The following is an 18,584-nucleotide window of genomic DNA, read 5'->3' on the forward strand; positions in this document are numbered from 1 at the left end:
TCACGGAGCCCGTCAAGGGCAGCCTCGCGTCCACTCCGCCCAGCCCTCTGGCACTGCCTTCCCGCAGGACCTACCCGTCTGTGCAGACCACAGTCCCCAGGACCGTGCCCGTACCGCCGCCGCCGCAGGTGCTGTGGGCTCTGCGCTCCAGCCCCGGCCCCAGCCCCCATCCCAGGGTTGGAACACGGAAGCTCCTGGCCTGGGTGGCTCCAGCCTGACCCGCATTCCAGCCTTTCCTTCCTGTGTCTCAGCTGGTCTGCTCACTCTGATCCGCCGCCTCCCGCTCAGCTGTGCCCTGCTAGGGAGCCTTGAGTGGAACCTTCCACATCCCCTTCCTCTGCACACACCCTGCCCGGGGCGCCCCAGCCCCNCCTTCATCACCTTTAAGATCAAGTTCAAGTTGAGAGTCTGTTCTATGAGACAAGGTTTTCTTTTTAATTAATTTTTTTATTTAAAAACATTTATTTAAAAATGCTTTTTCAATCTTTATTTTTGAGAGAGAGAGAGAAAGAGAGAGAGAGAGAGAGAGGGAGAGGGGCAGAGCACAAGCCACAAGCAGGGGAGGAACAGAGAGAGAGGGAGACACAGAACCTGAAGCTGGTTCCAGGCCCTGAGCTGTCAGCACAGAGCCCAATGCGGGGCTCAAACTCACAAACTGCAGGATCATGACCTGAGCCAAAGTTGGGTGCTCCACTGACTGAGCCCCCCAGGCGCCCAGAGACCAGGCTTTCCGAGTCCTTCCCTTCCTGCCCTTCCCAACCCGGCAGCCTGCCTGACCCAGTTCCTGCCTCTCTGGCCTTGTGCACACTGATGTCTCTGTCTAGATGCCCTTTTGCTGCTCCTCAGGGACTAATTCTGTTCCTCTTCGGATCTGTAGCTTCTGTCTATCACTGGCTTTGATGCACCCCCCCCCTCCCCCACCATTTGATGCATCTGGGCACTCTTGACAGCCTGTGTTGCACTTGCTGCTCTTATTCTGCGGTATTGATTTTCCACTTAAAGTCTCCAGGAGACACAAAGCGTCTTGAGGCCCTGCCTTGTTCATCTTTCTCCGGCCGGCACCCTGCACACGCCTGAGCACCAGCAGGTTCAGCACACATTGGCAGAGCGAATGAATGAACAAAAACTTGAGGAATTTAAAAGTACTATGTATTCCTGTTGCAGGCACATACTCTGTTTGCTACCACGATATATTTTCTAGAGTAGAGAAGTAGTTTGAGGATGGCTGGCTCTTTTACAGACTAGAATACACGAGGTCATTTGGAGGTAGCTGCACCAGCCAGAATTAAGAAAAGGAACTGGGATTTTTAGACCATTTATTAGGTAATTCCACGTCACTGGGGTATAAAGAGGAGCAATTCAATTATTCTGATAAACTAAAACTTAACTTGCAGTGGAGTTTTTATAAGGTAAGCAAATTGGAAATGAAAAAGCAATGCCATACATACTTGTTGGCTTGGCTAAACCTATTGAGAGGTACTTTTTTCTCAGTCCCATGTATCTGATATTGACTTTAGAAATTATATCAAAATTTATATAGGCTATAATGATTAAGAGGCATGAATTCTAGGGGCACCTGGGTGGCTCAGTTGGTTGAGCATCTGACTCTTGATTTCAGCTCAGGTCATGATCCCAGGGGTGTGGGATCGAGTCCTGTGTCAGACTCAGTGCTGAGCGTGGAGCCTGCTTAGGATTTTCTCCTGCTCCTCCTTCCTCTCCCCCTCCCTTCCTCCCTCTCTATCCCTTCCCTGCTCATGTGTGCTGTCTCTCTAAAATAAAATAAAAAAATAATAAAGTAAATAAAACCACTTTTTTAAAAAAAGTCATGAATTCTATATAGTGTAAATGTGTGCTTCATTCTTTGTAACTCTGAATAATCCTAATTTTGATGAAAATCTAAAACATTATCTAAAAGAAGATTAAGGCAGAAATGTAGGGATAAGAACAAAATTGCCTGTGATCTGGGGCAGTCAACGATAATAATCCTACTTTTAAATTCTACTTACATTTGGAAAATTCTGTTGCACCCATTTAAAGCCAAGGTAAAAATAATCATGGCGGTCAAGTTCAACTCTGTTGCAGATGCAAACAAATTTAAACATCAATTACATAGCAGACGATATTTAACACCCTGGAGAGGAACTCAGGGAATGGAAAGGAGCCAGATATTTCACCACGGTTGAGAAAACTCAGCCTCTGTAAGTGTGTGGATGCAGTCATCGTCACATAATATTCTAAATTGCCGAAGAAGATGAAATCTTGTGATATTCTGGTTTCTCTAAAGAGTTTCCAAGTGAGTTTATGGGACATAATGAAACACGGGGAGAAGATCAGGATTTTGAAAATCATTTGGGTTACAGGGAGGTACTACCTCAGGCGTGCTCAGAACATTAGCAGTCGTCTGATCTGCTGCTTCTTCCTGATGATAATATACTTTAATTCAGGGAAGTGGTATGCGAAGACCCAGGATCCATCCTGCCACGGATCAAGGGTGGGTTGGCCAGTATCCTCTCACAAGGAGGCGCTATTGCATGTGAATCCATTCTTCCTCTCTGCCTAGCTGCTTGCTGAACTTAGGGAGACTGCTTCACCCTGGGCCAGCTTCTGGAAGCACTTTCTTTACATTTCAGTAAGATTTGATGACAAAAATCGATCTCCACCAAGAGTTACGTATTAGAAAGTCAGTATATTTCACGTGTGCATGTGGATCCCATTAACATTAGCTAATGAAAAGAACTTCTATGTCTCCTTGCCAATTTTAATTCTGCCTCTGGTAACTGATGTGATATGTAGAAACAGTACATGGTTTTTCTTATAAGTAAGCCTATATGTTTTTTTCTTCTTAGAATACTGTCTCCTACACTGAAAGCTACAGACTCCTTGTTGCCCACATTTTTTTTTTCCTCTCCTGGGTTTAATGAGCTAGATTTTAAAATTAATGTCTTGTTTCTAATTGAGCATTTCCTTATGAGGCAGTCTCAGTAGTAAATCATAGGAAAATGTTTATGGTCACATTAAGCCCTTCTTGCTTACGTGTAGAATTTCCAGTTAATAGATATCTAATATTTCCATAAAGTACTAAGAACTGGGCGTCACTCCATTATTTTTCTTCTTTGTCCGAATACGTTCTCATTGATGTCAGACATGGAGCACATATGGCTTATGCCATTTAAAAATAATTTTTAGTAATTCTGATAAGGAGGTACGGTTTCAATGAGATGGCTGGGCTTACACACTAATCCTCACTCATTACTTGCACACGTCACGTGTTACTTGGTGACTTCTCTTACTCGAGAACATTAGGGTATTGTGACGTTACTCAGCTGAAACACCGATGCCCTCAAACTGGGAAACTTCTTCATTTCTCGTGTTCTAGCTGCGGAAACTAAACAAGCGTGAGTGTCTATTTTCCCTTTCTGCGGGGAGAGAGATCCCTGTTTATTATGAACTCCACAGCGATGCTGTGACTGTTCTACCTCAGCAGCTCTGCTTTCATTCTCTAGGCAGTAAAATTCATAAGGGATAAGTGAAAAATAATTGAGGAGCGTTATTATTTTTACCAGAGTCTTTGCTGTTGCTTTACAGTGTAATATACACCAAGAACGTCTCTTAGTGATCCAAACAGGAAAGATTAGAGCTGAATGTGGGTGTGTGTGCATCCGAGCATTGAATTTGATCCTTAGTGTAGTAATTGAACGAGAGCAGTATTGTGTATCAAATTTATCCCCGCTCTTTCGTTTGTTAGCAAATGGCTTTTATTACAGAGGTTTTCAGGTAGGGGAAGACATTAAAAAAATGGAATCCCTTTTCTTCTGGCAGATGGGTGGGTGTCTGGGGGTGGTACTGGTTTTTGCACCTTGTAGGGAGTGAGAATCTGAACACCCTGTCCAGCGGGTGCCTCTAGGGGGCAGGAAGGGGGCAGAAAGGGGATTGGCCGTGGCTACTGCCCTGATATTCTCTCTAGACCATGACTTTTGTTTATTTTATTTTTATTTTTAAAATATTTTTAATATTATTTTTGAGAGAGAGAGAGAGAGTACAAACAGGGGAGGGGCAGAGAGAGAGAGACGGGGTCAGAGGATCTGAAGCAGGCTCTGTGCTGACAGTATTGAGCCCGGGACGCGGCTTGAACTCACGAATTGAGAGATCATGACCTGAGCTGCAGTGGGACACTTAACCGACTGAGCCACCCAGCTGCCCCAGACTATGATTTTTAGACACATGGTGTATTAGTTTCCTACTGGTGCTGTAACAAATCAGGACAAACTGGGCGTTTTAAGACAACATACAAATTCATGATGTTGCGGTCTTGGAGGTCAGAATTCCAAAATGGTCCTCACTGGTGTATAATCAGAGCCCTGGCAGAGCTTTGTTCCTTATGGAGTCTCTAAAGGCGAAACTTTGTACCCTTGCCTTTTTCAGTTTCCAAAGGTTGTCTCCAGATGCCTGGTTCATGTCCCCCTCCATCTTCAAAGCCAGCAGTGACCTGGCAAATCTTTCTCACACTCGCTCACCATGACCCCGATCTTCCTGCCTCTCTCTCTCATTTATGAGGACCTTTGTGATTACATCGGGTCCACACGAATAGTCCAGGACAGTCTCCCCATCTCACCGTCAGCTGATTAGCAACGGTAATTTCATCTTGAGCCTTGATTCACCTCTGCCATGAAATGTAACACAGCACAGTTTCTGAGGATTAGGACTTGGGTGTCTTTGGGGGCTGTTACTTTACCCACCACCCATAGCAGACATAGTCGACCCCTGTGTTCGCCACACTCCAGCCTTCTTTCTCTCTAATCCCCATCATCTCCCTCCTCATCCAAATGCTATCACCCCTGTAAGGGCATGGAGAATTAATGGACTGGACTAGTGGCTTCTAAATGGTGTGCTGCCGGAGTGCTTGGCTGGCTCAGTGGGTGGAGCATGCAAGTCTTGATCTTGGGGTTGTGGTTTGAACCCCACATGGGGTGTAGAGATTACTTAAAAATAAAGTCTTTAAAAAGAATGAATGAATGGTCGGTTCCTTACATTTTATTTCAGCGCAGCAAGTATTTTTGAGTGTCGACTCTTCATTCTCTCAACAAATGCTTTTTGATCGACTGTGTGGGGAACCCTACTACATACTGGGGGTACAGCACTGACCACCACAGGCGTGCTGTCTGCCCTCTTGGGGCTTATGGTTTGGCGGAGACTGGCAAACACGAAAACAGGAAAATAGGAGAAAATACCAGCTAGTAGTGAGTGCCAGGCAGAGAATTAAAACACAGTGATATGAACGGTGGCTACTGAAACAGAAAGGAGGAGGGTTTCCTGAGATCTGCGTGATGAGGAAGAGCCAGTCTTGTGGAAAAGGGGGAAGAATATTCCAGGGAGAGGGCATAAGAAGTGCAAAGGTGAGAACGCATTTTCTGTTGGAGAAGCAGAGTGTGGCTGGAGTTTAATGGGCAAAGGGAAAGTGGTAGGAAGCGTGTGCCACCAGAGAGCTAAGTGCCAGATCACATCCTCGCGAGCCATGGTAGAGACCTAGGGTTCTCTGCATGACGGGATGATGCTAGAGAGTTTCTAAATACTTTTTATCATCTGTTGAGCTTACTTGGCTATTTTGCGGAGGATGAATGACAGGATAGCCAGATTTGAAGAAAAGACGATGCGTAAGCTTTGCAATTGCCCATCCTGCAGATAATGGTGATTAGTCTAAGTTGATAATGGAGGTGGAAATAATATTCACCAATTTGGGATATATTTAAAAGGAAATTGAGTTGACAAGACAACCGTAGAATGGATACACAGAGTGGGAGCAAGAAGGAAGTCAGAATAATTCCAAGATTTGGGGATTCAGTGGTATTACCATTTCCTGGGGTGGGGAATAGAGTTGATGGGCAGCTGGCCCAGGGAGGACCAGAGTTCTGTTTTGATGATGTTTTTATTTTTAATTAAAAAATTTTTAACACTTACTCATTTTTGAGAGACAGAGATAGAGCATGAGTGCGGGAGGGGGAGACAGAGAGAGAAGGCGATAAAGAGAGAGAATCTGAAACAGGCTCTAGGCTCTGAGCTGACAGCTCAGTGTGGGGCTTGAAACCACAAACAGTGAGATCATGACCTGAGCTGAAGTCAGAGGCTGAACTGACTGAGCCACCCAGGCGCCCCTGTTTTGATGATGTTAAGGTTGAGATGCCCATTTGATATCAAAGGTGAGATGTCAAGTTAGACAATTGGTATATGAGTTTTGGGAATCTCTGAAGAGGCTGATACAGATCTGAGAGTCATTGGCTTATGGCTGGTGTTCAAGCCATGATCTTGATGAGCTTGTCTAAGGGGAGTGTGTGAACAGAGAACAGTGGTCCAACACTTGGAGGGTGAGCAGAGGAGGCTGAGTTGGCCAAGGAGACTTAGAAGCAGCAGCTCGTGGTACTGCTGACCCCTGGAGAGCGGAATTGGAGAAATGGAGAGAGAAAGCTAGACTCAGACTCCAACAGGCAGCCACACAGGGACAAGGCTGAAACGCGTCACCCGGATGCTGAGACACGGGTGTGAGATGAGCGCTAACGCCATGGACTCTGCGGGCAGGCTGTGATGGAAGTCCTGCCCAGGATGAGCAGGGTGTGTGGTCAGGGGAGTTGAGAAGCCAAAATGTTGAGGCCAGGGTGTGGAATGGCTCATCACCCGGGTATTGAAACCACTCAGGTGATAGATACAGGCTGGGGAGACACCAATTGGTGAAGTTTCCTCTAAAATGAGACGTTCGGTGGAGAGACTGAGGATTTATATGAGTTAATCGTATAAATCAAACTTGCATTAAAACTGGTATGTCCACATGCTCAGGGGAAGTTTTGAAAGAGAAAATTCAATACTTGGCCATGACACAGGGGGTGGGGTTAAAGGGACTTAGAACAAGAAGGGACTCAACATGCAAGAAGGAGATTAAACCGGGAACTTGTCTTTTGACTTAAATTTCAACTTTGACTTAAGCGTTTCTCAAGGACTTATCGTGGGCAGGGCACCGTGCTTATTCCTGGGAAACAAGGACCCACAGGCAGGAAAGGACCTACGGGGTATGTGCGTGGAAAGATAAATAGTCCATGTCTCTGTGACCTTTCCGTAAGATGCGAAGCCTGTAAAGAGTGCCAGGGTGACTTTTGTATAGTGGACCTTGATACGTATTTACCCATCAATCAAATGAGTGAAATCTACTCTATTCGTTTAAAAACAGTCTTTCATTGTTCAGTATTGTCCCTTAATTACAGTGTCATACCACTACGTGCAGCAACTTCCTGTGTGTTCAGATAATGTTCAATGATATGGGCAATGCTCATGATGTGATTTCAATGTAAAAAATAGCCTTAGAAAATTATATATACAGTAAGATTCCATTCATCCATTTTATGAATGTATGTGTGTGTGTGTGTGTGTGTGTGTGTGTGTAAGTAAGGAGAAAGAGGGAGCGAGAGAGAAGGTGGGGAGAGCCAGTTGTCAAATTATCAGTGGTAATTGTCTCTGGGTCATGAGGTTAGAAGGATGTTTATGTTCTTCATTTTCCAAGTTTTCAAAAATGCATACATATTATAGACACAGTTTATAATCACATGCTGTGTAAAAATGTTTTTTTCTCTAGAAATTCATATTTCTCTATTTTGAATGTTATATATCATGTATAGTAAACATTAAAATCCTAATGGGCTTTCTCCTATCACAAAGTAATTTTCTAGGGGTTCTCCCTTTTTGCCACTGTTTATTCCCGTGACTTCCCTTCTGACCTCCCTTCTTGCTGTGCTGCACAAGACGGCTCACACGTCAGGTCACTGGCGGACAAAGCCCTCCACCCAGACCACAGACACACACTTTTATCTTTCTGCTCTCCGCATCGCCGTACACAACGCTGAGTTCTTGTGATTTGTCTCTTTGCCGTTTCTACCCTGTGGCTGCCATTTTCCATTCCAGCGCCCTTCCAATTTTATTTTATTTGTTGCTGTTGATTTTATTTTTCTTTTCTGGTGAAATGTTTATTCAGAAACACCTCAACAAACCATTCATAGCTCTGGTGGGATACAGTTAAGCCTTTTGTTGAATGTATTTAAGAATATATTCTGTTCGTATCTGTAGGTTACTCTTGAAAATAAGTGCAACACATGAATGCTAAAATGTCACCCCACAAGTCAGGTATTTAGTGCCTCGCCATCAGGCAGCGTCCTTCTCTGCAGGTTGACTCCAGGGACATTCAGTGGATGAATGTGATTATTGTCTTCTAAGGTAATCCAGAAGGTAGCAATGAATGTCACACATGCCTGGTTTTCCTCTTAAAACCATACCGGAGATAACATTTGATAAATTGTGTGGCCTGGTTTTTGAAATCTGCCTGTGAACATCCTCAAGGTCATGAACTCCACACATCCATGTGTGAATAAGGCAGAATTTATTTCCGTTGTTTCCACCATTGTTTCCTTGAGTTCCAAGTTCCAGAATTGGACCGAGAGACCAAGAGCTTCCCCGATCTCAGCTGACTCCACTTCTGTGGACTTGATTACCTCTTTCCGCTTTGCCTCCTTTACGACAGAATAATTGTAAGTTATTTTCATAGCCCCTTGCAACGGCTTTCCCTGCACCTTCGTTAGGTCAAGGACAGCTTTGTTGAGTGCACGACCAGAACTCTGTGCACAGAGTGAACAGTCTCTGTGAAACAGTCTCTGTTTCACTTTCCATCTTCTTTCTTCTGATGTTGCTGGGGTTTCGGCTGCGGTTTCACTGTGGGTCCGTTCTCAGTTGTGTGACAGAACAGCATCAGGACACAGTCCTTGCATATGCTGCATGGGGCACGTCCTTGGCGGGGGTTAGTACTGGTGGTAATGCCTGTGCTGCCATATCATTTGGTGATGATTCTGTAAGGATTCCTGTATATATGTATGTTTTTAATTTTAATGTACACATTGGATGATTTAAGTGAGAAAACTGCTGAGTGGAAAATGACTCTGGATTGCTTAAGCATCCAGGCTGATGGAAGAAAGGATCACTGGGTGGAAAGACTTGGTTGGGTGTTAGGAAGGACCAGGCTGGGAGTCCATGATTGCTGTAGATAATCCTCAAAATGAGTTAATCCGTGCAAATTAATCTCACACGTATAATCAGCTTTGAGGACGGCTGTGTTGTCCCTGGTTTTTAAAAAGGAGAGTAGAGAAGCCAATATCCAGTCAAAGTACAAAAACAGTGATTAAAAAGGAAAATGATTTCTCTAGGAGAAACCGGAAGGGCTTGAGTTTGGTTACATTTCCTCCTTCCTTCCTCCCTTTTCCACTCGGTTGCGTCTGCTAAGTGCCCACAGGCCTCTGCTGTATCCTGTCTTACCTCTCCCATCAGGAGCCTTACTGGGGGCGTGTGTACTTGTCTGGACAGACACTATTGGTCTGTAAGCAACCTGAGTGGACAGTCCACACCTCATTTATAGCTTAGGTGGCCACATTGACTCACATGGTGCCTTCCGTGTAACTCAGCCTCCATGAGTGTAGGAATCTGTTTTACACTTAATCAACAGTGACTTTACAACTTGCACACTATGACGTGTTATCATGTGACACGTGTCCAGTCACTGTGCTCTGGGAAGCAAGCTTCTATTGGGGAAATGGAGGGGATTTTCAGATAAAAGGTGAAACCATACTTTCTACAGTGCAAGAGATAATCTAGTCCTATAATACCAGAGAGGGAGGTGAGTTCTCCATTCCTGGAAGTCCTTAAAAATTCGACAGAGAAACCCTCTGTGAGAAGGACCGAAGCCTTAAACCTAATTTGGGGGCACGCCGTGAGAATGACAAATGGTTCTGGGACTCTTTGATGACGTGGCCCAGAGGAGAGAAGACTGAGGGGAAACGGGAAAACGACTTTGGATACGGAAAACAGCTATCGTTGCTTTCTGTGGGGAAAACAGGTCACGGGAGCTTAACCAGAAGTCTTAGAGATTTAGGTTCATTTTCCAGCTAAGTAAAGACCTAGGTTGGGAAAATCCCGCGGAAATCTGCAAAATAAAAGATTGATTTGTGTGAGACCCGGAGTCAGCTCTGTGATTCCAAAATGCTGTACTCAGCGCAGAGCATCCTCTTGGGAAAGGAGAGTCCTGAAACCGGTGTTTTTCAGGCACCGAGCATCATCACTGCTTCCTGGATGAGTGGAAAGCAGATTATAGGTGTGAGGTCCTCTCTGTCTAAATATGTCTACAGAGTTGTGTTACTAAATCAGCAGCCAGAGGGTGAGGGGGAGGGTCTGGGACCTGCCCACCTGGGTCCACCTGTCTTGACCACTGCCCCTCGCCCCAGGGCGAAAATGCAGAAGATTGGGGGGACATGGCAAAGGAGCCAAGATGCCGATCAGAAAACATGATCTTCATTAGGTCTCTGATTGTATGTAATTCCAACATTCAGCCACATGATGTCACAATTGGATTTTGATTTTCGCTGTGCATTTGTCTCCAATAACAGATGAAGGCGTCTTCAAAGCTGGAACAGAGAGGTCTGAGACACGGGGCGCAGCAGAAGTCCAAGAAGATGAAGATACTCAAGTTGAGATCCCAGTCGATCAGGTAGTCTCCACGGCTTTAAAAATGCGCCTGAACCAATCACCACTTTTCTTTTGAGCTCTGAGTTCCCTGCCCCAGGCTCTTCCTGCGCAGAGGCTGGTTGAACCGCCTCAGGCAGCCAGGTGGCTGAACAATGTTAAACACAAAACAACACAACACACCTTCAGGCCTTCCTGGTATTCCTACAAAGAGAATAGCCATTTGGATGGTCTTATTTTTGTATATTTTTTATACTTTTGGAAAATGATATAACTTTAATAAATAACACCGAAGAATAAAGTGCAATGGGGTAAGCCATGAAATGCAAAGAGGGAGAAAGTTTGATACAGAAAAAAAATATTGACTTGCGGTTTTTATCAGAAAAAATTCCTCCTTTTAGAAAAGGAGCCTGCCTGCCTGCCTGCCTTCCTGCCTGCCTGCCTGCCTTCCTGCCTGCCTGCCTGCCTGCCTTCCTGCCTTCCTTCCTTCCTTCCTTCCTTCCTTCCTTCCTTCCTTATGCTGTGATGTTCTCTTCTATATGGGTTTTGAAATTGCTGTGGTTGGAATTTGTTTTTCATACAAGAATTGCTTCTACAGATGCAACTCAAATATTTGCTGTGTGTTATATTGATTTTCCTTTGAGGCCAATGGAACACTGTATTTGTAGGGAAGAGAGAGAGACAGAGAGACGGGGCGTGTGTGTGTGTGCGCGCACGCGCTTGTAGAGGGGATGAGGGAGTGTTAGTGTGGGTTAAATGATGCAAGAAATAAGTCAGTTAGGCTTTTTAATACCATTCAAGTAGATTTCTTACATTTCTAAATGGAGGACTGGAATTTAGGCTGGGGGTGGGGGGCAGAAATCATACCCCAGGCTCAAGGGAACATAAAGTTGCTAGGAATTGCTGCTCGTCCTTAGGCTATTACGTGATATTTCCTTTTCAGAGAGCAAATTTCACAATCCAGCAAGTTCCATAGATGGTCTTCTCAGTTGTATTTGTCCTAACAGCATGACAGTGAGACTCTGCTTGATTATTCCGCCGGCATTTTCTCTTAAGCGTCGCCTTCCTGATGAAAAGCCTAATGTGCTAAAAATCACACCGATTTCAAAAATCCAATTTATTACCCAGGATTAGCTACAACTAATAATTTTTTGTAAACTCTAGTTATAGGTATTTTTTTCTCCTGAGGGAAAAATGGAATTTTAAGTCTTCTGTCAACGTATAATTAAATGTTACATTTTAAGACAAAGAAGAGTAATCATCACGTGCATACAGCCTAACAGCTGCCAAAGCTAGGCTCATTTATATTCCAAAGCCAAAATGCCAGAAATCAAAGAAAATCATACCACTCTTACCAAAAGAGAAATCTTCTTTGTTAATTACTCAACAAGTTTCAAAAATCTGTGATAGGTATCTCTTTATTTAAAAAAAATTTTAATGTTTATTTATTTATTTATGAGAGAGAGCGAGAGCGAGAGCGAGAGCGAGAGAGAGAGAGCGAGCGAGCAGGAAGGCAACAGGGAGCGGGAGACACAGAATCCCAGATGCAGGGCTTGAACTCACAAACCCTGAGATCATGACCTGAGCCGAAATCAGAAGGCTGACAGGTAACCCACTGAGCCAACAGAGCGAACTGGCCTCTGAAACTACCTGAATGGCTGTGGACGAGTGTCCGCAGAACTCCGTTTCTCAGATTGGTGAAAGCTGGGCACCATCAACACACTGATGTCAGTTTGAAGGAAATAAAACCGGGTGACCTAAGGTCAGGCTTACTTTCTTCTTTGACTCTATGAATAATAGAGCTGGACTTAGCACGTGTGGTTGGCAAGAGATACTCACGGGGTCCGATCTTAGAGGCATTCTCCCCGGGGTCTGGACACCATTTGCTCCACATCCTAAGCAGCTGTGTTACAAATACTGTGAAGAACCAAGCGAAGGTGTGGAGAGATCAGTGTAAAGCTCTGTTACAGTAAGAACAGCTCTGAGGACGTGCCCTTGTGATGTGCCAGGCACTGTACCAGCCACTCTGAGCTTCTCATAATTGTGATGACAACCCTGAAACATAGGTTTCCTCACCCCTACTTTATATGTAGAAAGAAAATGAGCTCATATAGATTGGACTGCTTGTCTCGGGTTGTACCGTCATGCGGAGGAGTTAGTATTTAAAAAAATGTTTTTTAATGTTTATTTTTGAGAGAGGGAGAGAGAGAGAGCGCGAGCAGGAGAGGGGCAGAGACACAGGGAACACAACAGAGGGCCCTGAAACAGGCTCCAGGCTCCGAGCTGCGGGCACAGAGCCCGACGTGGGGCTCGAACCCATGAACTGCGAGATCATGACCCGAGTTGAAGTCAGATGCTCAACCAACTGAGCCACCCAGGTGCCCTAGAAGTTGGTGTTTGAATGCAGGTCTGTCTAATTTCAAAGCATATGAGTAATCTGGAGGAAGAGTATTAAAAAAAAAAAAAAAGGCACTGATTAGCTCAAGGAAGGAAAAATTCTTCTATAAGAAAGGACATGTAGTCATTGGATACTCCTTGGCTCAGCTATGAATGACACTTACATACACTCCCTTTTGGGCCATAGCTATTAACTTCTCTGGACTGATTTCCTATCATCTAAATGGTTCATATTAAAACTTTAGTCAAAGGACCATGAACAGAGGTGTATGTGTGTGTGCGCGTACGTGTGTGTGCACGCGTGTGTGTATAAATACATCGGTAGTCAGCCAAGTAATTTGTGCCTGAAAAGCAGATCAAGTTCTAGAAGTAAATGTTGAGGCCTCTGCTGGGAGTCGGTTCCCCATGGATCTCTTCAGCAGAAATTACGAGCAGAGGCACAGACCACCTTTACCTGAACTATCTTTTCAAGGATGTTTGAACAACCTTGAAGGACGGACCTAGTGGCTTCCTCTGGAACAGCCATTCTCAGCTGGAGACATTCTTGCCTCAAAGGCTATTTGGCAATTTCTGGGGACATTTTTGACGGTGACAGCTGAGGGACTACTCCTGGCCTCTGCTGGGAAGTGGCCAGGGATGCTGCTAAATCATCTCATAATACACGGCAGCCCTCACAACAGAAAACTCTCTGGTCCAGAATGTTAATAGTAGTGAGATTGCGAACACCTGCTTTAGGGCAAAGGCCCGGTTTGTTTATTGTCCGATGTAGTAAAGATGATGTCTTCCTGTGGTGCCAAGGGCAGGCAGGCTTACTGTCTATTATAAAAGATGTGGTGCCTTTGAACTGGGTGCTCCAAACGAGCTAAAAGAGTAAATTTTGTGTGATGTGTATTTTAGCACGATGCGAGTGTTCAGAAGAAGAAGATCTGGGTCCCCTAAGCTGAGGGCTCTTTCCCTGAAATGTAAGCCTCAGTGTATCACCTCGCCCGCCTTCCCATTGCCCTGTGGGGGCGACGCCTCCGGGAGCGGGTGCGAAGGATGGTACTCTGCTGCTGTGAGCAATGAACTTCTTTGTCTCTGACCTGAAGTCTTCTGTCTTCCGCCACATCCGTGAAACCAACGGCCTGCTAGTGGGCAGGCTTGTAAAGTTTCATACCCCCCGTCGCCCCTGATAGCACGGCTGCATGGGGCGTGGTGCGTGTGTGCTTCAGCGCGTGTGTAACCGCAGACTTATTCCATCTAAGATCATGGCGGCTGAATTCTGTTCCCACGCCCAGGCTCTTGCCATTTCTTAGAGATAGGCTAACAATCCTGCATCTAGTACTACTTCCAAACCTGTGGAAAACGGGAGAATAGCACATTAAAAAAAATGTATTTGGGGAGGCCAGAATCAGTATCTTTTCTCAGGAGAGAGTTTAGGTCTAACGGGAATAAAGTTTTCTTTTAAAAATTTATTATTATTTATTTTTGTATGCACACTCCACATCAGTCTGGTTTCTCCTAAGCGGTAGAGCGAGTGCCTGACTAACCAGTACTCGTGTTACACACTGGCACCAATGACTCGTGTGGTCTGTATTTATTTATTTAAAGTTTTATTTTATATTTTGAGAGAGAGAGACAGAAAGTGCACAAACAGGGAAGGGGCAAAGAGTGAGGGACACACAGAATCTGAAGCACGCTCTGGGCTCTCAGCTGTCAGCACAGAGCCCGACGTGGGGCTTGAACTCACAGACCCGTGAGATCATGACCTGAGCAGAAGTTGGGCGCTTAACTGACTGAGTTACCCAGGAGCCCCTCATGTGTCCTTTATACATTGATGCTTTCCCAGGCTAAAGAGGTGAGAAATGAGCCTGTTCCATTATAGTCAAGGATGCTACCTCTGGTAAGTAAAGGCTGGATGGGAGGGCACAGTGTCTCAGAAACACAAGCAAATAAATATGTGTAAAATAGGCTAATGAGCAGTTACAGTTTACATTTTGTTCCATTTGAGAGAAGAGGGCAGAAGGTGGGGATAGAAGCTTTCCAGTGGTTTTGGATTACTTTATAGCTTTCCTCGTCCATTTGCAGTTGATTTTGAATGGTAAAATAATGAGAATTGCAAGATATTTTTATGCCAGGTAGTTTCATTAAATAGCATTTAAGCTCTTTGGCTAGAGCAATGAAACCTTTTTTCGTTTTGTTTTTTAATTGGAAGTTGTGATCTATGTCCTTATTTATTTGAAACTTAGTAAACCCTTAACAGTAAAGTTAACATATAATATTTTTTAAAGTTTTAATAAAGATTATAATGAAAGTAGCGACCACGTGCCACACTCCTCCCCACCTGGATTCCCGCTCCACGCAGGTAACCCATTTGAACTGGTCCAGCTCTTTCTTGTAGAATTCACTCTATTTCTTTTTTTTAATTTTTTAAAAAAAAATTTTTTTTTTTAATGTTTTATTTATTTCTAGGGGAGAGAGAGACAGCGTGAGCAGGGGAGGGTCAGAGAGAGAGGGAGTCACAGACTGAAACAGGCTCCAGGCTCTGAGCTGGCAGTCAGCACAGAGCCCGACGCGGGGCTCGAACCCACGAACCGCGAGATCACGACCTAAGCGAAAGTCGGATGCTTGACCGACTAAGCCACCCAGGCGCCCGAATTCACTCTATTTCTAAACCACACATCCTTGTCTTCCTTCCACGTTAATACCTCTGAAATCTTGGGGCCTTTTGGTCTTAGAAACGATTGTATGTCATAGTTTAATTGGCTTTTTTTTTTTTTTTTTACTTTTAAGAAGCACATAAAATAATAGAGATCCTTTTACTAGGTGACATCTCAAACTTGATATAAAGTAAGTTTCATGATTGTGCTTGACAAACTTAGATATGATTAACTTTATCCCTAATGAATGTGGAAATTTACTCACTCTTGTACCCCACCCCGCAGTAAGGCCACAGGCGTACAAGCACATGCTTGTGACTGTCTTTCTTGTTCTTGCCACTTTAATTTTCTGATGATTTCTGGCTGAGTCAGTATTTAATCTCTACATTATTTTTGCTGTTAATTGAGGCACAGAGTGGGCTCCGGTTCCGCTTCCTTCCTCGCGTGACACTCTCTTCCTCCCTCCCACTTCAGTTGCCTTTTACCCCCTTTCATGGATGTAGTTTTCTGTGCAGCTATGACCGAGCAATCTCTAAACTCTGCCAGGCGGTTGATTTCCTCGTGGTGTACTCACGCACACGCAGTGATGATGAACTTCCCGCTTCATTTTTCCTTCAGACCCTTCATCATCTGTCTCAGGCTGGGTAACTATTCTCTGGCTCTGCTTTTTCGAGTTATCCTGCTATTTGTCTTTACTGTTATTTTGGGAATTTCCTTCACTTCTCCAGGGCATAGATCTCCTATTCCTTGGCCTCCACATCGCCCTCTTTCCTGGACACACCTTCGTTTTTTGAGGAACTCACCCCCTAGTAGCCTCCTGGGAACAGCTGTGTGAGAATCACATTGTTCTGGAGACTTTGCATGTCTGAACATGTCTTTTTTTTTTCTACTCAAACTTGACTGTATGGCTGGGTATAAAATGTTCCGTTAGACAATGATTTCTCTCAGAATGTTGAAACCACTGTTCAATGTCCTTCCATCCGGAATGCCAGTTGGGAAGTTTCACAACCTTTGTAAATAATCCCCTTCCCCTCTCCGGATGCTCTTTTGTTCCTGGTGTTCTGGAAGTTTCCAGCTATGTGCCTTGGTGCAGCTTCTTTTGCTTACTGGACTGCGTACTCAGTGGACTTTTAAATTTTGGAGATGTTTGTTTTTCAGTTCTAGAAAACTTTTTTTGAACTATCTCTTTGATGATTTCCTTCTCCCCTCCTCTCTTTCTGGAACTGCAAATGTTTGGAATCTTTTTTTCAATGTTTATTTATTTTTGAGAGAGAGAGAGAGAGCGAGCGAGCACACATGAAGGAGGGGCAGAGAGAGAGGGAGAGAGAGGAATCCTAAGCAGGCTCTGCACTGTCAGCACAGAGCCCGATGCAGGTCTTGAACTCATGAACTTGAGATAATGACCTGAGCTGAAATCAAGAGGTGGATGCTTAACTGACTGAGTCACCCAGCTGCCCCTGCACATGTTTGGATATAGGCCTTCTTAGACTGACTCTCCACTTATCTCTCCTTTGTTGCATCTCTATAATTTTTTTTTCTATTTTCTCAATTTCTTTTAAAATCAAAAAGCATTTACCTTCCATCTATTGATTTTGTTGTTACTGTATTTTTAATTTTTAAGAACTCTTTCATATTTTTTGAATGTAATTTTTGTAGCATCACGCTCTTGTTTTATGGATGTGATATCTTCTTTTATATCTCCAAGGATTCTTCCATTATTTTAAACATTATTTTCCTGACATCTCTCTGTTTCTTTTGGGTATCTTTTCTTCCTTATGTTTTTATCTCTGCCTCATTGTTAAAGGCTTTTCTTGGCTGTCTGGTTGGATTTTTTAAAAAATTGAAATACAGGGGTGCCTGGGTGGCTCAGTTGATTAGGCGTCTGATCAACTCAAGTCGTGATCTCACAACTTGAAGTTCGAGCCCTACATCAGGCTCTGTGCTGTCAGTGTGGAACTTGCTTGGGATCCTCTGTCTGCCTCTCTCTCTACCCCTCCTCTGCTTGCTCTCTCTCTCAAAAATAAATAAACATGATAAAAAATTTTAAATTTGAAATATATCTGACATCTGCTATTATGTAAATTTATGGTGTGTGTCCATTTAGGTTCAGAGTGAAGAACTGAGGAAACTCTGTACAGGCACAACTCCTCAGGTCGGGGGCGTTTCACTGTAGGATCACTGGTTTTTGCCATTTCATTGGCAGACTTCCATTTTTTAATATCTGTGTCATTCTTTTGGGTTGATCTCTTTTCTTTGAATGGAATCTTTCAATCTCTTGCCTGGCAGTGCACTTTGGGGATCTGACTATGGGAAGGGGGCTTGGGGACCTTGCCGTTAAGTAAGGAGGCTTATTCCTCTTGTTTCAGGGACAGCGCCCTTGTTCTCACCTTGGCTCTAGTCCAGCTCTCCTGGAGTTCAACATCTTTTTTCTTTCTTTCTCTCTCTCTCTCTTTTTTCTTTTGAGAGAGAGAGAGAGAGAGACAGCATGATAAGTGAAGGCGCAGAGAGAGAGGGAGACACAGAATCTGAAGCAGGCTTCAGGCTCTGAGCTGCCAGCACAGAGCCCGACTCGGGGCTCAAACCCACAAACCATGAGATCATGACCTGAGCCGAAGTCGGACGCTTAACCGACTGAGCCACCCAGGCGCCCTTGTGATTCAACATCTTGAGAGAGAAAACATCCTGCATTTCTCAAGGGCAGGGAGGGCGTCTTGGGCATCTATCTGCTTCTCTTAAAGTCCCTAAGCCCATCCCCTTATTTTTAGTCACACCTCCGCCCCTTCTTCCAGAGATAGATGGCGCCTCCAGTCTCAGCTTTCTGGAGGTTTTCCAGTGTGCACGCATTTGCTTCTTGGCTTCCCCTCCCGCAGGGCTGCCTCACTTCTGCTGTTACCGGCCCCACATCCTTTGGCTTACCTGTCTCCCAAGTTTTGTGGCTGTGATTTCTTTTCAGGCTTCTGCATCCTTACAGGTTTATCCCTCTTTTTTTTTTTTTTTTTTTTTTTTTTC

The 18,584-nt window shown here is 44.4% G+C and overlaps 1 protein-coding gene and 1 long non-coding RNA gene across 2 annotated transcripts in view; one reads left to right on the top strand and one right to left on the bottom strand.

The window, feature by feature from the left end:
- LOC144235973 (uncharacterized) overlaps positions 1–147 on the bottom strand; it is a 4,879-nt gene extending 4,732 nt beyond the window's left edge. The window contains exon 1 of the long non-coding RNA XR_013336380.1: positions 75–147. This is a non-coding gene — a long non-coding RNA (uncharacterized LOC144235973). The remainder of the gene's footprint in view (positions 1–74) is intronic.
- The window catches only part of DCDC2 (doublecortin domain containing 2), a 162,102-nt gene that overhangs the window by 123,995 nt on the left and 19,523 nt on the right, over positions 1–18,584 (top strand). The window contains exon 8 of the mRNA XM_077769562.1: positions 10,464–10,564. Coding sequence (XP_077625688.1) covers positions 10,464–10,564 — 101 coding nt within the window. The remainder of the gene's footprint in view (positions 1–10,463; positions 10,565–18,584) is intronic.

Source organism: Crocuta crocuta, unplaced genomic scaffold (genome assembly GCF_008692635.1).
Source record: "Crocuta crocuta isolate KB4526 unplaced genomic scaffold, BGI_CrCroc_1.0 scaffold145, whole genome shotgun sequence".
In the NCBI taxonomy this organism is placed as follows: domain Eukaryota; kingdom Metazoa; phylum Chordata; class Mammalia; order Carnivora; family Hyaenidae; genus Crocuta; species Crocuta crocuta.